Source organism: Pelobates fuscus, chromosome 1, assembly GCF_036172605.1.
Source record: "Pelobates fuscus isolate aPelFus1 chromosome 1, aPelFus1.pri, whole genome shotgun sequence".
Lineage (NCBI taxonomy): Eukaryota > Metazoa > Chordata > Amphibia > Anura > Pelobatidae > Pelobates > Pelobates fuscus.
This window is the reverse complement of record NC_086317.1, coordinates 281,640,124-281,666,284: the sequence shown is the minus strand read 5'-3', so window position 1 is coordinate 281,666,284 and position 26,161 is coordinate 281,640,124. Positions and strand designations below refer to the sequence as shown.

Sequence of the window (26,161 nt, the reverse complement as noted above, 5' to 3'; positions counted from 1 at the left end):
GGGCGGCTGGCGAGGGAGCTCTACCTCTGAGCTCTCTGCTCAGCTCCCTCGCGCGCCGCAGAGTGAGGCTGGGAGCCGGAAGATGATGTCATATTCCGGCTCCCAGCCTCACTCTGCGGCGCGCGAGGGAGCTGAGCAGAGAGCTCAGAGGAAGAGCTCCCTCGCCAGCCGCCCGCCCAGCAACCAGCCCAGCAGCCCGACCGGCAGCCCCACTAGACCCCATGGAGGTAAAGAAACCCCCCCCAGCATTCCCAAAGGTAAGGAGGCTGGGGGGGTAGGTTAAATTAATTATATATGATATATATATATTATTATATATATATTATTATATATATATTATATATATTATATATATATTATTATTATATATTATATATATATATATATTATTATATATATATTATTATATATTATTTTATATATATATATATATAATTATATATTATTATATATATATATTATTATTATATATTATTATATTATATAATATTATTATTTATATATTATATTATATATATTATATTATATATTATATTATATATATATTATATTATTTATATATATATTATATTATTTATATATATATATTTTATATATATATATTATATATATATATATATTATATATTATATATATTATATTATATATATATATATTATATATATATTATTTATATTATATATATTATATATATTATATTATATATATTATATATATATATATATATATATATATTATATTATATATATATATATATATTATATTATATATCAGAGAGTGTGTGTGTGTCTGCTAGTGAGTGTGTGTGTGTGTCTGTTAGCTAGTGTATGCGTATCTGTCAGTGAATTTGTGTGTGTATTTAGAAGGCGGGACGGGGGGGAAGGGTTGGGTGGGGGGTGTCGCGCGGGGGGGGCGCCTGAGTTTTGTCCTGCCTAGGGCAGCACAAAACCAGGATACACCACTGCCCTAGAGCAGTGATGGCGAACCTTTTTGAGCCCGAGTACAAAGAAATAGGAGAGCAGTTCTGTCCCTATATGGTATCGGAGAAAATCTCAGAAATTAGTCAATCAAATTGATCCTTTATTAGTTTAATTCTCAACACACGCACTGGTAATAGCAAAATCAGTGGTCATCGCTGCCCCAGTGATGGATAACTGAGGTAGAAACAAATGACTCAAACTTAATGGTACTAAGTGAGGAATATGTACAAACGGGAAGTGAAGAAGACAAAAGATATATACATAAGACAAAAAACGGGGGCACAAGTCACCGAAAACGGTGAAGTAGATAGGTCCCTAAACAAGGTTACTATGTGTACTGACTGGTAAGTATAGACCTGAGAGTAACAGAGTAACTTATAGTCAGTTACTCGTGTTAATTATGATCTGAACATCTTGGTCTGATATGTGCAGTACACCTTAGAATACCGAAAGCTCCAATACTAGCTGGAGTAGCTAATATATATACAATGTATCTGTGCCGTCTAGTTTTATCTGTGGCATACCCGAGCGTCGGGACAATGATCTGCAATATATAGTTGCTCTGATCGCAAAAATCTGCAGGGTGTTGATACTATTTAAGGTATCAAGGAAATATGTCCCTAAGCAAGGTTGCTATGTGCACAGTATGGTATGTATAGACCAGAAAGTAACACAGTAACTTATCGTCAGTTTTTGAGCCCGAGTGCCCAAACCGCAATACATGCCAACTTTTTTTCCCTCAAAGTGCCAACATGATAATTAAACCTGAATACTGAGGTTTACGTTTAGAAAAAACTACTCGTACAGTTAACAACTTTTGTTTTAAAAGAAGAACACAACAGAGAGTTAAATTATACAAATTTTAAATAATGATATAAATCAAGCTTATATTTATTAGTATCTCCAACAAATGCAATACATACACACAGACTGCTGAACACATTCACTTACCAACTGCTTAATACATACACACACCGAGACACAGACAGACTGCTAAATACACACACAGTCCGCTAAATACAAGCACACTGCTGAGCACGCAGTCTGCTGAATACGCACGCAGTCTGCTGAATACACACACACACACACACACACACACACTGCTGAATACATAAAGACTGCTGAACACACACACACACACATATACTGCATTGAGGGGTGCAGTGTATGTGTCTGTGTGTGGGGGGTAGGGTGCTGTGTGGGGAGGAGTAGGGTGCTGTGTGTTGGGGGGGTAGGGTGCTGTGTGTGTTTGGGGGAAAGGGTGCTGTGGGTGTGGGAGGTAGGGGTGCTGTGGGTGTGGGGGGTAGGGGTGCTGTGGGTGTGGGGGGTAGGGGTGCTGTGGGTGTGGGGGGGCAGGGGTGCTGTGGGTGGGGGGGGCAGGGGTGCTGTGGGTGTGGGGGGTAGGGGTACTGTGTGTGGGGGGGTAGGGTACTGTGTGTAGGGGGTAGGGGTGCTGTGTGTGTGGGGGGGTAGGGGTGCTGTGTGTGTGTGGGGGGTAGGGGTGCTGTGTGTGTGCCGCGCGATGCTGTGTTGAGCGTTGCCATGGTAACGCGCGGCAACGCTCCACACAGCTCGCGGGAGGACAGGAGAGCTGCTTCCTCGATCCCTCCCCCCTGCTTCCGATCCTCCCGACACGGAAGCAGAGTAGGCGCCTGCCGTTTCGGGCAGGCAGGTGCCTACTCTGCAGTGATGGCAAACCTGTGGCCGATTTCCCACAGAGAGGGCCCGGCGTGCCTCCGGTGGCACGCGTGCCATAGGTTCGCCATCACTGCCCTAGAGCATTTCACATGGTGGCATTTTAACACTTTACATGCACTAATTCTACCACCAGTCTCTGTCAAACGTTTGGGTAGTCATTTTTTTTTTTGTGTGTTATTTTTCATACACATTCTACTTTAGGCATAGATTCTCAGCTCCTGTTAGGTGTTACTGCTAAAGGACACCCCAATATGTGTTTGGCAACATCTCCTGAGTACAGCGATACCACCCATGCATAGGTGTGTCAGGTTCTCTGGGGGGTGCAAAGCAAAACGTCTGATATGCGTTTTTCAAATTTTACATATCTTGTTTGCCTATCTTCTTTTGTGGGGGCCTTATCAGATATCTCAATGTATTTTCTTGCCATGACCGTGCATATATTTGAAAAGTTGACACCCCGCGGTATTGTATATGGAGTGTTTTGATGCCTTAGATGCAATCATTTTAGTCAAAAAATTGGAGAAAGTGTTTGGTGGTAACTGTTCAATTTTCATTTTTACACACACATTGCTTTTTGACTGTGATTTAGGAGAGCCTGTTGTTGGTTATTGCAATAAAACACCCCTGGTTGTTTTCTGTATGGCCTCCTTAGTACACCCATGCCCCCCATGCATAGGGTAAAAGTAACAACAACAAAAAAAAACTGAACAGCAAATGTTAAAAAAATTAAAAATGAACCGGTGTGTGGTATCGTTTTAAGCAGTCTCTAATGCAGAGTCCAGGCTGTCCAGGCCAATCAGGACAGTGATATACAGTATCTTTTCTCTGCCCCCTCTTAAAACAGACTCTGCATCTTTTTGGGGGATTCTGCTTTGCCGCAGTAGGGGGAATTTTAAAAATAAAATGTGTAACCCCAACTCTCACTCCCATCACTGCCCGGGGGGCAGGTGCATCACGCTACAAAATACCCAAAATGATCTGGAGCTGAAACTGTAAAAAACTCAGCTGTGTCCCGGGGTTTGCTTTTTTGAACAACAAAAAAGCGTTGTGTGTTGCAATCTGCATTAGGTAGATTGCAACCTTTTTGTACCAGCCCCTTGTCTTTCGTATAATTAGGTAGGGCTGCAGCAACTGATCTGCCAGATCAACCCCACCCATATGCCGGTTATAAGCCTTGATGCACACTGGCTTCCGTGTGCTCTGAGCTCTGCCATGTACAGAGACCTCCACAGTCCCCTCAGTGTGGATGGTGGTAAGAAGGTACACATCCTTCTTGTCTCTATACTTAACTGTCAACAGCTCCTCTTGGCACAGAGCTGAGGTCTCCCCCCTTCGTAGCCGGGTGCGTGCAAGTTGTCCTGGGAAGCCTGCGTGGTTCTTTCTGATTTTACCCCAAGCTACTGTATAAAAACAGTACAGTAGCTTGAACAAAGGGACACTTGTATAAAAATTGTCAGTATACAAGTGGTACCCTTTGTTCATCAGGGGGAATATCAGGTGCCAGGCAATCTTGCCACTGGTTCCCATATGTTCTGGCCAACCTGGAGGGTCAAGGTACACCAGGTACACCTTGTACACCAGGAAGGCCTAAGTATACCCAATCTCGCTATTACAGAGCTTATACATCTTTACACCATACCTAGAGCGCTTGGAAGGAATATACTGCTTGAATCCCAGCCTTCCCTTATACTTCATCAGGGATTCATCCACGCATATATTCTATCCAGGTGTATAAGCCTCTGCAAACCTGGCAGCAAAGTGGGTAATCAGGAAGCTGGATTTTATACAGCCTGTCAAACTGGGGATGCACCCTAGGGGGTCACAGGCTGTTGTCGCTGAAGTGCATGAAATGCAGAATCATTTCATACCTCTTCCTCGACATACATGGGAGTAAATGGGGGTAGAGAAGATGGGGCTGCTGCTCCAGTAGGAGCGGATGGAGGGCTTCTTTATGATGCCCATCAGCATAGTCAATGCCCAGAATCTTTTAAATTCTGGCACATCGATGGGGGCCCATTGCTGCTTTGCCAAAAAAAAGTCAGGCTTTGCAGCTCGGAACTGATCGGCATATAAATCCTGCGACATCCAATTATTGCTAGGATTTACAGTAAAGGGTGGGATGTTTGGCCTCTGGCCAAGAGGCACTACCCGCTCCTCAGCAGTTCTGCCAGCTGGAGCAGCACCTCCTTCTGGCAGGGTGACTAGCAGGCACAGATACAACATAACTAGATACATCACTAGCAGCAGACACTGTATCAGACTCTAGCGCGTCAGACTCTAGCGCAAGGGTGGCATATGCCTGCTCAGCACTGGTTGACTTCCGTGACCCATGTGACCTGGTCACAATCACTTTACTTAGTGACCTGTCACAAAAACAAATTAACACAAAAAATTAACCCCTACAAAAATGAACAGACAGCAAAATAAGTGCTGCTGTGCAAGAGCCTGTGATCTGTATAGTGATCACTGGCAGGACAGGGGTTAATCGTTCTGAAAAGAGCTTTTGGCTCTCACAATTATTTATTTTTAAATCACAAAAAAATGAACCCCTAAAAAAATACACAGACAGCAAAAAAGTGCTGCTGTGCAAGAGCCAGTGATTATAGTGATCACTGGCAAGATAGGGGTTAATGGCTCTGAAAAGAGCCTTTGGGTCTCAAGATTTTACAAATCCCTACCTAAAAATACCTAAATCTCTCTAGCTAAAACACAGATCTCTCTTACTAAAACACAAGTGAAGCGAGGGAGGGAGATCCACACTAATCAGACAAATGGGGAACACACTTGGAATAAAATTGCTAATGGGGCAAGCTGTAATTGGATGACCGTAGCCTGCCCCTATGATGAGGCAGGCTAGGGACACCCCCAAAAGCCCCATGATTCACTGCCTTTAGAAAAGGGGAGAGGTGGTTAATATTGATTATTTATTTTTTATTATATATCAGGTATATATCAGGGTGTATCAGGTACGTCCAAGGTCATTATGGACCGTTTTTTGCCGGACGTACCTGATACGTCTGCAGTCGGGAAGGGGTTAAAGCCATTTGTTATTTATAATGTACTATAATTATTGGAGAGGTGACTTTGAATGTATTCTTTAGGGCCAAACTTTAGCACCCCCATCCCCATAATGTAATTTCTAAACTTAAAAAAACGCATTGCAAAGTTATTCCATGTTTAAAGTTCTATAAAGTAAGGTTGTTTTATAATGAATTTAACAATATCTTTTGGATTAATAGGATGTCACATAGTGCAGTAGTGTCATTTTAAGGTTACTGTACAGGGTGGTCCACAATCGCTATTTTGCTGTTCATAGTGGCTTAAGATAACAGGGATTGGCAAAAAATATATAAAACAGGGAGACAATTTTAGGGAGCCATGGATGCATTGGTTACTCACAGCACCATTTGCTTCATTACAGCTGCCATCCACTTTTTCAGCTCTGATGAGTGAACTTTGATGACTGAACTACATATCCCATTAATCCTTGCTGAATTTGCATTAAGTATGGGAATTAATTCAAGCTACAAGTTCCCCATGTAAATTTGTCTTTCATTTATGTCTGGTTTACAGTGTAGAGCAAGCATGTCAAACTCAAAGTCTAGCAAGAGCCAAATAAACAAGGTTAAAAAACAAAAAACACACACAGACACACACACACACACTCACTGACAGACACACACACTGACACGCATTTACACATTCTTGCACACACTCACATCATTGCCTGGGGTCCAGTGGGGATCTTCTATCTGGAGAGCTCCTTTCTGCTCCCTCGCGCGCAGTTTAGTTATGTTGGGTGCCGGAATATGAAGTCCTACTCCGGCATCCAGCATCACTACAGATGGCGCGGTGAGGGAGCAGGAAGACTGAGCTCCCTCGCTGCCGCCAGCGTCCTGCTTCCTCCCCGACCGGGTAAATTTTAGGCACCTGCAATGTGGAGAAAGCAGGTGCCTACTCTGCATTAACACCAAGCATTCGCGGCTCACTGAGCCACAAAGATGTTCATTGTGGGACGCGAGTTTGACATGCTTGGTGTAGATTATTGCCTGAAAACCTTCACTCTTTCGAGTGCTCGTAACTGCACCATGTATATTAGTTTTTGTTTCTTAACCTGCTGATATCTCACAACATTTCAAAGTTATTTAACTCCTTAAAGGGCCACTATAGGCACCCAGACCACTTCAGCTTAATGAAGTGGTCTGGGAGCCAGGTCCATCTAGGGTTAACCCTTTCTGCTGTAAACATAGCAGTTTCAGAGAAACTGCTATGTTTACTTTAGGGTTAATCCAGCCTCTAGTGGCTGTCTCACTGACAGCCGCTAGAGGCGCTTCCGTGCTTTTCACTGTGATTTTCACAGTGAGAAGACGCCAGCGTCCATAGGAAAGCATTCTGAATGCTTTCCTATGAGACTGGCTGAATGCGCGCGTGGCTCTTGCCGCGCATGCGCATTCATCCGATAACAGAAGAAGAGGGAGGAGATTCTCCAGCACCGAGAGAGCCCGGCGCTGGAGAAAGGTAAGTGTTTAACCCCCTTCCTCTCCATTCAGCCCGGCGGGAGGGGGACCCTGAGGGTGGGGGTACCCTCAGGGCACTATAGTGCCAGGAAAACGAGTAGGTTTTCCTGGCACTATAGTGGTCCTTTAATGGCAGAGGATTCCGCTGTGAGAATGCAGTATCATGATCTGTACACTTTATCAAACTAACGTTGTTTTGGTGATAAGAGTGTTTCTTTAAGCTTAATAACTTTTGGGGTATGAATATAACTATTATTAGTATGTGACACACTACTAGTTTAAACTGTAGTGGTAACTTTGTCTGCAGATTTCTTGTAAGGACCTGTGCTTGGGAATACGACTTTAGTCTATCACCTCAAAAGTTCATATGTGATGCATTCATATGCAAGAGGATATCTAAATGTCAGTTCCGCTAAAATGTTACTTACTTATTACAGGAGAACATGATGCAACGTGAAGGTTAAATAAACAATAAATAAATTGTCATTTGCCTTAAAGAAATACATTAAAGGGACACTATAGTCACCAGAACAACTACAGCTTATTGAATTTGTTCTGCTGAGTAGAATCATTACCTTCAGGCTTTTTGATGTAAAGATTGTCTTGTCAGAGAAAATGCAGTATTTACATTACAGCATAGTGATAACTCCACTATTGGTTACTAGAGGTGCTTCCTGAGGCAGTACTACACAGTGTGCAGCACTGCCATTCAGTGTCTCTAACCTCTGCATGCAGACACTGAACTTTACTGATATAGATTCATTGATTCAATACATCACTATGAGGAGATGCTGACTGGCCAAGGCTGTGTTTAGCTCTTCCTCCTTAACAGTCTCAGCCAATCCTATGGGAACGCATTGTAATTGGCTCAGAACAACACTTCTGATGATGTCAGGCAAGCAGGCAGGCAGATCAGGGGCAGAGCCAGCAGCTGCAGACTTGTATTAAAGTGGGAAAGACAGCAAGGGGGAGGGGGGGAAGGGTCAGGGGGGTAGATGGTGGTTTTAACACTATAATGTCAGGAATACATGTCTACATGTCCATTTTACTGACCCTATAGTGTTCCTTTAAAATTGCAGGGTTCACAAGCATTCCAGCTTTTATCTCCTAACTAATTCTTCATTCGGTTGAAATGATTTCTTCATTGATGCTTACTTTATTAAAATATTTAATTGCTCTATGCTTTTTTTTTGTGTCTTTCAGGTTTGGTAAGCAGATTGACTGTTCTTGTATGGATGCCTTGGAAATCAAGATATATTTAAATTTCTTTGTGATACACATTCCAAGTGTAACTTGTGGTTGGTTTAGGTGAACTGAATACCTAGGTAGGATCAAGCATGCTTTCACTAAGCTCGGGTAGGTAGATAGCGATTGTCAAAATTCCTTGTAGTTGCCATAGTTCCACAAACACGTTACTCCTCGTTCCTTCACCACGGTTAACACATTTTAAGTATTTTCTGCAGTGAATACTGCAGAAACATGTAGTAGAGGTAAGTCAAAACAAAACACACACTTACCTTTGCTAAACCTCCATGTTCATGGAGACTTCACTACCACATGATGCCTCACGCATGCTCAGGCATCTTTAGAAATATGCAGACATAGTGCCATTCAGTAGTGCTGGAAGTGTGCATGCACATCCAGAACTCTTCATTTCAAGGAGCTGTTGTGGAGAAAGACGTGGGGGAAAAGGTAAGTTAACTAACCTGTTTCTGTACTTGCGGTGGGGGCAGTAGCTAAATGGCTACCGAATACTCTAGCATTAGGAGTACACATTTGTATTTCAATTGTGATAGTGTTCCTTTAATTAAATTAGATGTTGTAAAATACAAATCTGGTGAAATGTTTTTTTGTTTTTTTAAATAAATAGCACAACTTCTAGCTAACTTTTAGTTAAAGGAACAGTATTGCTTTAGGAATCCAAACCTTTATTCCTAAAAGTATAAAATATAGTCAAAATTGTTAATTCCCAAACAGGCACTGAGAATGTGATTCAGGAAATTGACCAATATCTGAAACTTGCCTTGCATTTTAAAGATGGCGGACAGTGGGCATAGAATTAAACTTTTACCAACATTAAACATTATGCATACTCCTAAAATTTGCTATATAGCAAAATGCTGCATGAGCGGTCTGTAGCAATTCGATATTCAGCATTGCTTAATTCGACTCCTTTTCCGCTTATGTTCTCACGTTTCGTCTAGCAAGGAGACCTTCTTTTAAGTTACAGCAACATTATATTGCTGCAACTGTTAGTATAATTACAGTTAGTATAAGTACAACTAACGAAACTGTTAAAAAAAAAAAAAATTATAATTTTTTTTTATATTTAATAACCATATTATTATTATTATGCCAGCAAAAAAAGGGGAATAATCACCTACACATTGATTTTAAAGAACTCCTCACTTACTAATGCCAATTTATCTCATTGTCACATAATGAAGTTCCTAAAGAGAACATTACCAAATAGAAATTAACTTTTAATGCCATTTCAAACAAAAAATATACAAGGTGTATAGTTGTGTAGGCGCTTCCAACTTAAAATAGACAATAAAAGTAAGTGTGACAGAAAGGTGTAATCCCTTAACACCTAAAGGTAAAGTGAAACAATTAAAATAATTCACACCCACTTAGAAAAATATACAGAGTAAAAAGGATATACCACCTATTGCAGATATAGATATGGTGGTTACATCTGTAAAACAAATGAGACATACATAGTGTTTTCCATATAGGTAAAAACAAACAATTGTATCATATGAGGATTGAACTCACAAGGATGGAGCCTCTTAGGCTCTATGTACTTCGCTCTCGGGTGCCTATTCAGGCTTTCGATAATTTTCAGTTGAAGACCCAGACTCCACAAATTCAAGAGTAAATAAGGGTTTTTTAATTGATGAAATATTATATAAAATATTAATAATATAGGACAAAAATAGGCAGATATATGTATAAAATACAGCGTGGTATGGTACTGCAATAATGGCCAAAATTAAAAGCAGCAAAGCACCACAGCATATACACAAAATAACAATACCGCCAAATGAAAGTCCCAATAAAAAGTCCAGTAAACTGCAATAATGGCCAAAATTAAAAGCAGCAAAGCACCACAGCATATACACAAAATAACAATACCGCCAAATGAAAGTCCCAGTAAAAAGTCCAGTAAACTGCAATAATGGCCAAAATTAAAAGCAGCAAAGCACCACAGCATATACACAAAATAACAATACCGCCAAATGAAAGTCCCAGTAAAAAGTCCAGTAAACTGGACTTTTTACTGGGACTTTCATTTGGCGGTATTGTTATTTTGTGTATATGCTGTGGTGCTTTGCTGCTTTTAATTTTGGCCATTATTGCAGTACCATACCACGCTGTATTTTATACATATATCTGCCTATTTTTGTCCTATATTATTAATATTTTATATAATATTTCATCAATTAATAAACCCTTATTTACTCTTGAATTTGTGGAGTCTGGGTCTTCAACTGAAAATTATCGAAAGCCTGAATAGGCACCCGAGAGCGAAGTACATAGAGCCTAAGAGGCTCCATCCTTGTGAGTTCAATCCTCATATGATACAATTGTTTGTTTTTACCTATATGGAAAACACTATGTATGTCTCATTTGTTTTACAGATGTAACCACCATATCTATATCTGCAATAGGTGGTATATCCTTTTTACTCTGTATATCTTTCTAAGTGGGTGTGAATTATTTTAATTGTTTTAATGCCATTTGGCAGATCAATTAGTAAAAAAATATAAAACATTGTTTATGCTGCTTAGGACAGTGATTTCATGTCTAAAAACTCCACTTTCAGACATTTGGGTGGGAACACTTAGTTATCAAATTTGTTACTTCACTATTTTTTTCTTTTAGATCTTCCTCATAAACAAGGTTCTCCACAGATACTACGGAGAGACATAGGAATTTCGGTAACACATAGGTAAGATACAATACAAGTATAGTCTTGTTATGGACTGGAACTTTACAGCCCTGTAAGGATTGATTACAGGATGGATAAAAATTGAGGAATTCAATCAAATAAATAAATGTGTTTTTTTATCAGAATTATTTTTATGTAAAACAGATTTTTTTTAATATAATTTTTTTGGTTGAAAAATCTAAAGATACATTGTAGCCCAAAGGTTATTCAACATGAAACAGGGATTAGTTATGCGGCATGAGGCAGTATAACCATGCAAAATTTAGTTTTTTGGTAAATTAATTACATGAGTCCAAGTAAATTGAATTTGTGTGTAGAGAGACAACATGCACATTTTTACAAGAAATTTTTTATAAAATAAATGTACAAAATTCAGAGAAAGACCTCAACCTCATTGTTATTTTGCAAATCTATGTATACACAACCAATAGCTTACCTTAAAGTGTTACTCCAGGCCCTTTGACCACTTAGGGGATTTGAAGTGGTCATGATGCTTGCAGTCTGTATGTGCAGTTTTTCAATATGAAACTCTGCACATACCAAGATATTTTACATTTCTGTCAGAGGTTTATCTCTACCTCCTGCATCTGCATTTGTATGTCAGTAGCCAGCCTAGAACTAATGTGCATGCTGGTTAATTGACCACCCGATACCCAATTTAGAATGTTTAGTTGGAATTTTCACACCTCGCTAACGAGGTGTGAAAACCACAGACCGCAAGCTTCAACCACGCAAGGCACTCCGGTGCACGAAGCCCTGTGCGCCAGACCACCCCGATAATTCATTTAGAACGTGTGGTTACAACGTTCACACCTCGCTAACGAGGTGTGAAAACAGCAGACCGCAAGGGAAACAAGCGGCATTGTTGGCTGCCGGTTCGTTTCCACGAAGGCCCACCAGGGGGAGCATTCTCATCCTGAACCGACCTGTGCGCACTGTTTTCGATCCCTGTGTTGGGATCGTCCTACCCACTCCCAACGGAGCTATAATCACTCTTTATACCCCAACCTGGGAGCTACAAGGATAGGCTCAGGCCGCCCAGGAAAGTGCATTCTCAGGTGGATACAAGCATGGGGATATCCACCGGGGAGAGGAACGCGCGCCAACAGGGAATCCCTGGGGCTGTGAGACGGTCTCACGGCCACATGGCCGTGTGGAAGTCTGTGCCGACCAATAGAAGAAGGAGTGCCCATTCAAACTGGGTTTGCGCCATTCGCCTGGTTGATCGGCACAAGGGAGCGCAGATGGGTCGCTGCAAGGAGCCAGCACCCAATCAGAGTAAGAGCACCCGTTCCAACGGGGTTTCGCACCCTTTTTCCTGATTGGGCCTAAATTGGGCTCTCTTTACAGGAAGTGTTTATGGAAGGCTGTGCAAGTCACATGCAGGGAGGTGTGACTAGGGTTCATAAACAAAGGGATTTAACTCCTAAATGGCAGAGGATTGAGCAGTGAGGCTGCAGGGGCATGTTCTATACACCAAAACTGCTTCATTAAGCTAAAGTTGTTAAGGTGACTATAGTGTTCCTTTAAGGTAATAATGTATTTTTATTCTTTGCAGGTTTTCTACAAAATCCTGGCTTTCTCAAGTGTGCCATGTTTGTCAGAAAAGTATGATGTTTGGAGTTAAGTGCAAACATTGCAGGTGAGTGCTCACAATTCACTACATTGATCTTGCCAGCATCATAGGCAGTGTACTCTAAAGGGATATGGTATGGTCTATATTAATGTCTAGCACAAAAGTATCTGAACAACATTGTGTAACATGGCACCACCTTGATCAGTGCACTACAGAACAGTTTATTCTGTGTTACAGAATATGGAAAGGACAGTCAGCACTGCATCAAATTGTATGCTTTGTTAGTTAGTTTTTGTTTTTTTTAATGTTTATCACTACAAAATTAGTATTGGTGTGAATGGGACACTTATGCTCAACACATGGGCATGTTTTTCTAGATGCTCCAGTTTAAACACAGCTGGATCAGTTTAAACAACTGAAATTGACTCACCTGTGTTGAAGCAGGAGCATTCAGAAATCCAGGCCTAGATGTAAGAATCTCTGAATGTTGTTATTGATTAACATCTGAGAATTGTAAACACAATTCTCCAAGAAAAACCTTGAGTTAAACATGAGGGCCAGCTGGTGATGTACAAGCATAATTGATTAGATTGAAAACTTTCTAAGTATAGTTTTAGTTTTTTATGTCTTAGTTCTGAGTTGCATCGTTTTTGATGGCCTCCTAGGCCTTAAACGATTATTACACTTTAAGCTATGTTATGACTAATATTTGACTAGTAACAATGTTATAACAGCAAACAGACATTGTAAGTATTAAGGCATAACATATCAAGTATTAAAAGAAGTGATCTAGGGTCTGGAATGCATATTTGTATAAGTCCATATAATTTTTTATTAAGCCATTGTTTTTATTTCAGGTTAAAATGTCACAATAAATGTACAAAAGAGGCCCCTCCATGTAGAATATCATTCCTCCCCAGTAAGTTCAATTTTCAATTTTTATGTTTTACGTTATATCATTTAGAAAAGACACCACACCATAAGTCTAGCTTGAGCAAAAGAAAAAAAATTAAATCAATCTCCATTTAAATTTCAGTACAACCAAAAATAAGAAGAACGGAATCTGTTCCTTCTGACATTAACAACCAGGTGGACAGACCAGCAGAACCTCACTTTGGAACCCTCCCCAAAGCACTCACCAAGAAGGTATAACATAGGCAGCAATATGTACATCTTTTTTTGTTTGCACAAATGTATGTTATGATCGTAAATATAATGTGTGCCTGGACTTGGAAGTGTCGACTACACTCTGTCAATCCTATTCTCTTCTTGGTTTCAGTGTTGAGTATAGTATATCTCTTAAATCCAAACATCATTTGAATGAATTGATGAAAGAAACGTGTGTGCAAGCTACAATTATTTATAATTATGTATTTATTTTGAACCTTACTTGTTTCAATCAACATTTTAATAGCCATTTCATTGAAAATAGCTCAAGGAAGTACTCACATACCCAACAAATGGGTAATTCAGTAGACACACCATCTCATGTGGGATTTGGGATGCTTAGCACTTGAACAAAACAGAACTTGCTTAACATTGTTTACATTGAGACACTCAAAGCCACTTGCCAAAAGTCAGTGAGTTGCTGTTTTTCACATTCACAGTGTTTCCTTTGCAAAGTCTTAAAAAGTCCCTTATATATCACTGTGTCCTTGTGAACAGTGTCTGAAGGAAACCAGGAAAAATGTCTAGCTGAAAACCCCAAAAGCTGTGCTAACACCAATTACTTCCAAGTTAACATGGGACTTTGTATTTTACTAGAACATATCGCTTGAAAACATTCTACAGATTGGTGATGTGTTTACCACTGATATCGATTCGAACAAGGAATGTGTATATACGAGCTTATTAAATATTTCTGCATTTATTTTACATTTATTTTAAATTTCTCTATATTTTAGCAGGAACACGCTCCAGCAATAAACCACCTTGACTCAAGCAGCAATCCATCTTCAACCACATCTTCCACACCTTCTTCCCCAGCTCCTTTTCCGTCCTCAAACCCTTCTAGTGCGACAACTCCACCAAACCCTTCTCCAATGGGCCAGAGAGACAGTCGTTTTAGTTTCCCAGGTAACAAGCTAGCAGTAGGTGAATGAGGCATGCTATAAGCCATCTCTGCTGCTTACAAATATACACTGTCATGGCTGGTAAGGAGGTTTAGCAATAACATTCATTTTCAACACTGATATAGTTGAGCTAGAGAATACCTAAACCTGATATATATTTTTTTATCAAGAACACATTTTAAGCTTTATTTTGTATTGTGTGCTGTTTTGTACTAAATTTTGTCCCTTACATAAAATACAAAATGATATTGACAGGTATGGACAAATTTTAGATTGAATGATTATGTATATGTTTGGGCAATTGTTTTTGTAACTGTGTAAACAATATTGTAGATAATTGTTAACTGAAAATAATTGGGCACAACCTATTTTTGCCTTTGCTTTTATCAAAATAGATGTCATGATTTGGCCATTGTAATCAAATATGGATCTTTCTTTTTACTTAAAGTGCAACTGTCCCTAATATACTATTTACATATTTTAAATAGATATTCCCAGTAGATATTATGATAGTATTTTCATCTCACAAAACTATAGTGTATTTAGCTAGAATTGCCACTTGAACAATCAACAGATTCTCATTGTGCAGATAGCCTTGTTGGCATTGTAAATTAGTTTCAAAGATCGTACTGAAATTTACTGATAAAACCAGAGAGAGGGCAGAGAGCCTTTGATGTCACCAGCCAATCACCATCTGTGATGAATAGGTTCCGAGCATTTCCAGATGGGCGAGAATTTGAATAACTGCTGCTGCTGCTGACAGACAATCCTCTCTTTCATTAAAATTTTGTTTGAAAAAATAAGCAGCTGAACAGATATAATTAATGCAGAACAGAAATTATTGCCATTTTTTTAAATACTGTATGGGTTATTTACTAAAGTGAGAATTCTAAGTGAACTAAGGCCAGAGTAGGTGAACTAAAAGCATATCTGACTCAGGGTGTCACTGAATGGGGGGGGGGCAGAGGGGACCATGGCCCACTTACATCATGCAGTGCCCCCCCCCCTTGTTCCCTCCCTATTGAAATCGAAGCCAGGAGCACAAGTCTCCCTTCACAAGCTGCAGCAGCTGTCAGACTGTGTTCGGCCAGAGGTGGCGCTGTACTGGGAGGAACTTCCTCCTGGGTCACAGAGAGCAGTGCAGAGAAGAGACAGCTCTGCACAGATTGTGGGGGAAATGCAACTGCTGGTAAGTGTGAGTCACTGTGTGTGATTCAGTCTGTTTATGTGTGTGTGGGGATCTCAGCCTGTGTGTATGGGGGGCAGTATGTGTGTGTGTATGGGGCAGACTGTGTGTAGTGGGGGCAGTCTATGTGTGTGTATGGGTCAGTCTGTGTGTGTATGGGTCAGTCTGTGAGTGTATGGGTCGGTCTGTGTGTGCGGGGCAGTCTGTGTGTGTGTTTATGGGTCAGCTTGTGGGGGGAGAGGGGACTGTGTGTGTGTATGGGTCATTCTGTGTGTGTGGGGGGGCAGTCTGTGTGTGGAGGGGGGAGGGGGTGTCAGTCTGTGGGTTTGTATGGGTCAGTCTGTGTAATCGCCTGAGCTCAAAGAGAGATACCTCTCATCTCATGACCTCCCCTGTACCTGATGGATACGCAACCTTCTCAACAATCACGGATGTGATTGTGCCACCCCCTCCCTGCAAGGTAAGATCAGTAAAGGGGAATATATATATATATATATATATATTTTTTTTTTAACAATTATTAAAGTAAAAAATTGTAAAGCCCTTCCCTATCACACTCTCGCCCTCACACACTTCATCCCACACATCACCTCTTCACCCACATACACACTTCTTCCCCACACAACTTTACCCCCCCCCACACGTAAATACATACTGCTTCACCCCATTACATACCGCATACTTCACCACATTACACAAATGCATACATACACTCTAGAGCTCCTTGATAAGCACACAATGCATCCCCAATACACATACACTCACACTGTGTGCACCCTAGATGCACACGCACACACTTTACAGGCCCTTTCAGCACACATGCAATCTCAAAAGCTCCTATACATGAGCACATGCTAACACTACAGCCCCTAATTACACACAGTACACCATAAACAGACTCCTATATACAGACACTTCACCACATTCCCTTCTAAACACCATGGAAAATTATCTTGCATCTCCTGAAAAAGTTTTCCAGTTTCTGTGAAAAGTTGTCTAGCCTGTTGGTGTCTTGCCCTGTAATAAAGAAGGCACTGCGGTGAAACTATAGGCAGTGCTGGTGTTGCAGTTACACCGGAGCCCATCTAGTGGCCCGTGCGATTAGGGCCACCTGATAGGCATGTGTCTTCTTGGGCTCAAAAACATTTTTGCACCAGGGCTCACTCTACGTTAGTTCTGCCACTGTGCAGCAGCTTCCCCGGCACACAAGCTCTGCTCCTGCATGGAAGATCGCCTCCCCATATGCAAACTCCGCCCCCAATCTCTGACTGAGACACACACATATTCTGACAGACATACAGTGACAGGCACACACTCTCTTACTGAGACACACTGACTGAGACACAAACACACTCTGAGACACACACTCACACACACATTGACAGACATTTTCTCACACACTCACAAATTGCTATTTTAAGTTAAATCCACCCAGCCTCCCTACCTTTGGGAGAGCTGAGTGGATCTTTGCCTGGCGTCCAGTGTGTCAACTATCTAATCTTCCTGCAGTTTCTCTCTGCTTCCCTGCTTGCTCTCTTTAGTGATGCAGGAGTGACATCATGTCACTAAACAGCACGCAAAGAAACAGAGGAACTGCATCAAGGTTACTGCTCCCTCGCACGCCCCCTCCATGCTCTCTGCGGTGGCCGGCTTTAATGTTTCATACGCCGCTTAGCAAAGGGCTGACAAATGCCAGGCGCCAGGTTGAAATGTCTAGTCACCATGGCGACCTGGCGTCTGAGTTTTGTTGAGTCCTGTATATGTATGTGTGTGTGTATATGTATATACACACACACATATATACACATTTTATAACTGCCCCCCTACTTTTGTCCCTGGCCCCTTATGTGTCCCACCTAAATATGAATCCTGGAGACGCCACTGGTCTGACTTAGAGAATGATTCTCGCAATAGTGAATAACCCTGTATTTAACCAATAAAAAGTGTCTGATTGCACTTTTAAACAAGACTCGTGGAATCACTGTATGTATCGAACAAAATATGGAGTTTGCATAAATGAAACTTATAGTACTAAGAGAATTCAAATTGTGATAAATTCAATGAACAAACTAAGAATCCATTTAATTACAGATAGAAAACTTGCATTTCTATTTTTTTATGTAATGCACTTCATCCTATGCATGCTGCATGCTATTTATTTGTCATGCATCACTTACATATGAAACCACTGAACACAGCTTTATTCAGATGTGGTGTTTACTCCTATACTCTTTCAGTCCACGTAGTGGACTGTAATGCGCAGCGAAATATCTATGGCCAATTACTTATGACTTTCTGTGCTGGAGCAATGTAGCCACTGTTCCCACTGAATAAACTGTATCTACCTCTTCATAATTAAACTTGGGGTAAATCCCTAAAATTACTTTTGAATTGCAGCCTGTAAAATAATATTCTGTCATTTAATATTGTGTGCATTAGAATGTTTAAAGGACCACTATAGTGCCAGGAAAACATAATCGTCTTCCTGGCACTATAGGGTCTCTAGGCCCCCCCCGCCCCCCCACCCTTAGAGTCCCCCTCCTGCCGGGCTCTAGGGGTAGGAAGGGGTTAAATCACTTGCCTTTCTCCACCGCCGGGCTCACTCGGCGGTGGGGACTCTCCGCCTCCTTTCCCTGTCATCGGCTGAATGCGCACGCGCGGCAAGAGCCATGGGTGCATTAAGCCAGTCCATAGGAAAGCATTTTCAATGCTTTCCTATGGACGCTGATGTCTTCTAACTGTGAAAGTCAATGAGACAGCCACTAGAGGCTGGATTAACCCATAGGTAAACATACCAGTTTCTCTTTACAGCAGAAAGGGTTAATCCTAGATGGACCAGGCACCCAGACCACTTAATTAAGCTGAAGTGGTCTGGGTGCCTATAGTGGTCCTTTAAGTTGTAGTAAATAAGCTTTGTCCCTAGACCATAGAGGGAAGTTTCAGAACTTATTATTATTGTTTTATTATTTATATAACGCTGCAAATTCTGTAGCACTGTACAATGGGTGGAACATGAACATAATATAAACATAAGCTATATAGATTTATTAAAAATCTTAAAGTACCTGCCATGACTGAAAAAGTGAGATTTAATCATATTTGTATGCTGAGTCTTAACACTTCAATAAAGTACCACAGTGTAATAAATTGTAAATGTATTATTTAAGCTGGAGATAACATGGATAGTAAACCATGTTACTCACATAGAGCTCAAAGGGGTCCTATTTACATTTCCTACAATTGCAATTAATAATCCTCTTTGTACACCAGTAATTGTACATCTGTATTAAAGTGTTACTCCAACCATCATACCCAATACAGTCTATCTTAGTTATTATGATGTCAGGTGTACATTGGCGCTATTCCCCAGTAATTGAGCAAACCATTTTACATTGGGTTGCCCTGTTTCCATGTCCAGCTAGGTGCTGGGTCTCCACTGAAGCAGGATTTACAAAATCTGGCTACTGCAAAGCTGCAGAATCCGGATGCCAATCCTGTCGCTCATTCATTGGCTGAGCGTGTCAAGACAACTTGAAAAACTAAGTTCATTGCTCAATCCGTTTTTAATGAATGGGGAGCTACTGATTGGCTTAAAATGTCAGCCAATCAGCCGCGCCCCTGTCCCGAGGCTTCTTGTTTCAAGAAGTAGAAGGGCAGAAGCAGAACTAATTAGCACTGGATTCAAGACTTTGAGGTTAAACACCTAAATGTAAGCAAGCACCAAGGACCTCTTGGCACCATAACACCTTCATTCCGATTACGGTGTTATGGTGCTTGGTCTATTTCTTTAAGTAACAGGATGCTAACCTATTTCAAGTATTATTTTCCACATTCTCTTTTAGTAAGCTATTTTTTCTGCTGGATTTTTTATTCTACCCACTGTCAGTGTTTCTCCAAGCTGAAATTATACTGAAAAAAATCAAAGCAATATTATGACATCAGATGAAAGATAATACTGTACCTAGACTTGACAGATGCTTTTAGTTGGGGCGTAATGGTGGTGTATTCCATGTAAAAGCCTGCTTTGTTTTGTGTAATCACCATCTATTTTCACCTGTAATTTCCTTACAGATATTCTGCTTTACTTTATATCAAAGTCCCAGACACAATTCTTTACAGAAAGCTATGTATTTATGATTGCAAACTGCAGTCTCATTACAGAAGATGGAAAATTATTTTATCAAAGATGATGAAAATGTCCAGGTCTACCATACTACTATATACTTATATAACCAGCTTGGCTGGAAAAGATATTCCCCAAAACATACACATCTTGTTGATCAGGATTCAGAGAGGATTTAAAAAAAAAAAAAAAAAAAGAGATAATTTTTGTCTATAAGTTACATAGTTAGGTGTTGTGCAAATAAGAAAAAAAGTACAAGACTTAAAAAGGATTACAATAAAAGGCTAATAATATAATATACAGTAGGAGAGTGGACATATTAGACCCCAATAAAAAAAATACCTGCATACATCCTTCACCCAAATAATATTAAGGGGAGACCCTATAATCTAAATTCCTGTTGTTATTTTTTTACTTTTCTTCTTAAGGGTTCTTTCTTCAGCCCCCCAAAAAACTAAATTAAAAACATCGCTGTCTCAAATAATAAAATCTAAAATGTCCTGTACTATATAAAAAAGCTGTATAGCAAGTAACGTTGTTTTTTTCAACAGGTAATTAATTTATTACTTCTGTGCTTGCTAATTTTTTTTATTTTTGTTTAATCCACAGACAGGACACAAGACAGCAAATAATATGTAAGCTCATAGCTTTATAAATATCGAATGATGTTTGACAGGCTATGGACTGAATTTTTATATTCTAAGAGATAGTAAATAGTGTTCTAATATACTTCTAATAATTATTAGCTGACTGTAATGTCATCAGCCTTAACCCTAAGGTAACGGAGTAACGTTTTACAGAAAAAAGGATAACTAATGTTAGGGTACAACAAAGTATAATACGTTTCAACAGTAAGCAAAAATTAGATATTCATGTTTAATACCCCCAAACAGGGGGAAAGAAATTATGTATCGATCTGAGAGCATGATGATTGTAATCACTATATAAAAATAAAGTAAAATAAAAGGTAATCGAAAAGAAAATTAAACAACTTGTGGTGTTAAAATGGACTCTATATCAGTAGGCCACTAGTGAGGGGTTTGAGTAGTTATTGTTGCATAAGTGTTCGATGTGGACCTTTCAGGAGAAAATGGGTCTATATTTGCCGGGTCCCAGCGGTGAGGTGACTTGTTGGACGTACATGGCCCTGCTTATGCAGGGTATAAAGATTCACCATGGAGAACAAGTAGCATACATGATATTTGCGAGCGATATGAAGGAGAGATGTGAAAGATGGAAGTGGCCTCTGCCATGCCAGTGTACCACGAGATAGATCCGCATAGAAGGTGAGAGACATAGTCTCAAAGTCATAGGGAGAGTGACACTAATACCAGCCAAGACTGCAGCTTTATCTCTGCTGCTCTGCAAGCCAACCACCAAGTCTCTTGCTGTAGTTGGAGCTTTAACCAATCTGGTTAGACAAAAGAAACTTAAATCCTACGGCCTTAGCTTGTCTAGGAGACAGCAAAGCCAACCATGTGGTGCCTCAGGAATTGCGGCAACTCTACTTCTGGAATATCTTTTGAGGTGTCTCTTAGCTTTAGCTTATTGCTTTGTTGCATATCTTCAAGTGTATCAAATCTTTGCTCAAATGTAGGGTGCTGTTGCTGAATCTCTTGTAGTGCTTGCTATAGCAAAGTGATTTGTTCGTTATTGCTTCAGTCATATCCCACAGCACCCGATATGCCCGCCAGACCTTGCTGATTTTTGTGGATTGTGGCCACGTTGGCTTAAATAATTTGCTTGAGGTCCACCAAAAGTTCGCCGTCTTCACCAGAGAAGAGTTTTGCTTACATGGTGCTGGCTTTGGCATATGCAGAGCATGTATTTGTTTGTCCTCCATTTCTAAGGACAAATCGTCAGACAGGTCAGAGCAATATTCTAAGTAGGAGGCCATCAGGAGCACTATGTGCCTGTCGCAGGAGATTGCCAATATTCCTACCCACTCTCGGTTTCTTGGGTTTTTGTATTTTTAGTTTTACGACCCATGTTGTATTAGCTGACCTTGGGAGGTCAACTAACTCCCCTAGATTTGAGTTAAAAGAGGTATAATGTTGATAGAATTGGCTATCCACTTCAGAAGCTAGACTCTGCATTGTCTTGCCCATTTAATAGTCCCCTGCTGCCACCAATGGGAGGATGTTTGGTCCCCCTTTTTATTTGTTAATAAATTAATAGCCCCTACTTGCCGCCCGTTGGTGGGGGCTAGGTTAACACTTAAGTCTCTCCCACACCCATTTTATTTAATAGTTTCCACCTGCTGGCCACAGATGGGGGTACATAATGCCTTCCCTGCATTAGTATTTATTTGTATAAAAATGAATTGTGTCCGTTCTCCCTTTATTGTACTAGCGCCTGGGCATAGTGTTTTATGACAGCGAGCAACCACTGGTTGCTTAATGCACATGACCCTAACTGCCATATAGTGGGTGGCAGCATGAGGGATGTTTTAAACACCTGTAGGTTTTTATCTGTCCCTAAGCTTGCAGAATTAATTTAACCCCTTCACAGGATTGGGGGAAGGAAGTGGCAGGGACTATTAACCTATTTTTTTTAACCTCTCACTTATCAGCTATGATAAATATGCAAACAATAAGCTATTTCAAACAAAATTCAGATGAACTGACTAAACCTACAAACATAATTTGGTTCTTTCAAATATGTTCCTATCTTCTGACGAAACTATTCAGATGAACTAAAATGTCAGTCCGTTTAGAGGAAGACATGTAAGGATACTCGAGGTGTACAAGAATATGTTGTGTTTCGGAAAGAAGTAATACCTCCCTTTTGCTCATTCTTACAAGCATTCTTATTTGCCATCTGAAGTCCATATAGTTGCCAATAAAAATAGCAAGCGTGCTGTTCCCATGTTGGTTGTATTACAAATACACACTTGCTGATACTAATCCTATTAAAACTCACGTGGGAGTCATTCCCTACAGGCTTAATGGGAGAACACCTTTTATTGACATGAGCTGTGTTCATTCAAACAGCATGTGGCCCGTATACTTACTGAATGCATTTGGGGCAGTCTCTAGTGAGTCTCCTGATGCTGTCTAACTGGTTGTTTTTCTCATTCTGCCTGGCTGGTTGCTGTCATCTTTTATTAAAAGCTGCCTACTACATTCAGCATAGACAACAGTTTATCTTCCCAGGTGAGTGCTTTAATCCTACTAACCGTCTTTTTTTACCCTGCTAAACCTCTTGCTCGTTCAGTTACATTGTTTAACTAGAAACTTGCTATGAATTGGGCCGGAACAATTCTGCTGTGAATGGCTTTCCTATGTGTGTTGTTATTTAACAAAGGTGTCCGTGATCTATTTGAGGGATTAAGTAATGCATGCTCACAGGGAATGCATAAAAATTGTTTTAAATCAGCAAGTAGGCAAATAGTTTCATTCCAAAGTAATCCTTAAGTGGAACAGAACTCCCTATTATTTTCTATACTTGTAATGATGCTCTCATCAGACGTCTTAGTCTTCTACAAAGACATTCCCTTTCAATATGATTTGATATGTACATATGATTAACACTTTTTTAGAAAACAGGAGAGAAAGAATATTATTTGCACATTTTTATCATAATTAATTCACAGAGATTAGGGCTACGACAAACCACAGTACGCCTTAGGGATCTGCGGTCAGGGCCAGATTAAGAGCCCAGATTATGGTGCTGACAATTATGATGGGCCTAATTACAGAATCTTATTGACAGAAAACACTAAAAAAAGTCATACCTCCCAAGCGGCATATATCTGGTGATGCTAATCTCTCGCTTTGATCTTTCAAGCAAAGCCATGCCCTCTAACAGCAGTGTCCGGTTAAGAAGTATGTCGGTGGCCATGGCAAAAGGCCATTGCCACTGATGCAAATCACATAACCAGAACCGCCCAATCACGCAGGCTGGCCTACTAAGGGCATACTATGCGGACAGCACCCTGTGCTTGGCATAAATGTGTCTAAGGATGCACTCGATCCACGCTTTCTAAGGACTGCCCCTAGCACTCACTTATACACTCCTCTCCTTACCTTCTTACCAGCAGGTAGAATCGCCAAGTTTTGTTATCCCTCTTAAGTTTCCATACTTATGCTCCATCAGCCCCTATGTTAATCCGGCCCTGTCTGCGGTTCTATCCCTGACGATCCTATGTGATGAGCGAGCAGGGAGTCCTTGCACACCAGCTGTTTTGTAGTAATAGTTGCAGGTAGCAGCAATGATGCAGTATTTAATAACCACTATCACATATAACTCATGCAGCGTGTTCTTCTGATGCCATGTTTTCCTATGATGATTTGGCTAGATCTAGCCCAAAGAACAGCTTTTCTTCGGGGTAGCTTTTCTAACCTGCCAGCTAGATCAGTAATGTGCAACAGTTATACAATCTAATGTTAATGTAAACAACTGTGCATTTACAGGGTCCAGCACAGTGTCTATAATGGATTCTTAGCATAATGTGTTGTGTGCAGTGCAATAATTCTGTAAAATGGAGGAAATATTAAGACTTAAGTTACTAAGGCTGCCAGTTAAGAAATTATTAGCAGCATATGTTTCGACATTGTGTCATTGTGCTGTAGGGGTCTCGAGATTGTTCCTTTCATATACCTCCAAACAAAATGTGCATTTTATTTTATAGGAGTGTTCTGTTAAACTTGCAAAGTTTTTTTGGTTCCATTAAGAACATCAGTTCATTCCTACTTTTGGCAAATAAATTAGACCTAATTCCAATCAAATGCTTACATTATTATTTTAAAGTCTTCAAACATTGTACTATTCTTATAGCTTATTTATGTGATGGCTTAGTTTTGGTACTGTAGCCGTTGTGGACTGTCTTCCTTTATTGCTCATCTAGCCAAATGGCTTTCTCTTAAATGATAGCCTGTCAGCTGTCTCATTTGATAAAAAATACATGTAATTTATTTTATTATGAATATATATGTTTAATTTGCTGTGATTACAGAGTGTTGGCATCTCACAGATTATGTGACAAAATTATATGCATATTTACATTTCAAATCGTGGTTAGTGTCTGCATTGAGAAACTTTTTTTTGTGATTTGTCTCAGCTGAGTAAAAAAGAAAATGCAAATGTTGCAACTTCTATATTTTTTTTTTTTTTTAGAAGTTTCTATCCCACCACAAATAATGCACCCACCTGAACCCTCTGAAAATTTAAGGTAAGTGCACAACTATTGTCTGTGCTAATGCTAGCAGCTCTTGTTTACACATATTCTGTGTTGTTATTGCTATTATGTATAAATCACCTGCAATTTCCACAACATTGTATAGTGGGTTCAGATGTTGGACAGTTGCCTCCGTTCAGCATCTCCATGCTCTGCATGGAAACTAATTTGTTATGTTTCTCTGGTGGAAGAAGGATTTGATTGTCTAGTCAATTAAGCACCACCCCAAATGACCATACAAGCTCTGACCTTAAATCTTAAGACTTTTATGCATCTGCTCAGGATAACTCTTAAAGTCTTGTTCCTTATAAATCCTCCTTCATTATGACCACCAAGAGGTGGCCTGGCCAAGCTTTGACTTCTAAAACATCTTTTACAAGCCTCAGGCTTATTAAGGAGTTTAAATTTTGCCTGGTCATAGTTTGGTGGATTTAAAATGAGCGATTGTTTTCATTGAAGAGATTACCCAGAGATGCCTCTATGCATATTGAGTTTGTTCTTTATTGCGCTGTCACTTCTGAAACTTACATTCCTAAAAAAATAGCAGCATTCTTAGTGATTTATGTTTTCTGATGTACTAGATGTCTTATTTATAAATTTTCTGCTTTACTGTTAAAATGCCTATAAATTTATCTGAAAAAAAAATGTTTAATTGCATGAATGCACTAGACTTTAAAAATAACCTATCTACATTAATTCAAAACAATATGTGGCAGGCACCCACTACTAATGTTTTATCAGATATATATGCAAAGTTATCATAATGGAGGTAAAATGGGTTAATATGCTTGTATGATATTGATTACCACAACTGTAACTGCTTTTGTGTAATGTCAATGTTTGCCGTGCTCCTTTGAATGTTTCTTTGACACAAA

The 26,161-nt window shown here is 40.1% G+C and overlaps 1 protein-coding gene across 2 annotated transcripts in view; it reads left to right on the top strand.

Moving 5' to 3' along the window:
• KSR1 (kinase suppressor of ras 1) overlaps positions 1-26,161 on the top strand; it is a 206,408-nt gene that overhangs the window by 152,365 nt on the left and 27,882 nt on the right. The window contains exons 6-12 of one of the 2 annotated variants that reach the window (XM_063457443.1): positions 11,084-11,150; positions 12,709-12,792; positions 13,584-13,645; positions 13,763-13,872; positions 14,631-14,802; positions 23,221-23,262; positions 25,226-25,280. In XM_063457443.1, the coding sequence (XP_063313513.1) occupies positions 11,084-11,150; positions 12,709-12,792; positions 13,584-13,645; positions 13,763-13,872; positions 14,631-14,802; positions 23,221-23,262; positions 25,226-25,280 (592 nt within the window). The remainder of the gene's footprint in view (positions 1-11,083; positions 11,151-12,708; positions 12,793-13,583; positions 13,646-13,762; positions 13,873-14,630; positions 14,803-23,220; positions 23,263-25,225; positions 25,281-26,161) is intronic. The other variant, XM_063457442.1, reaches the window with a different exon arrangement.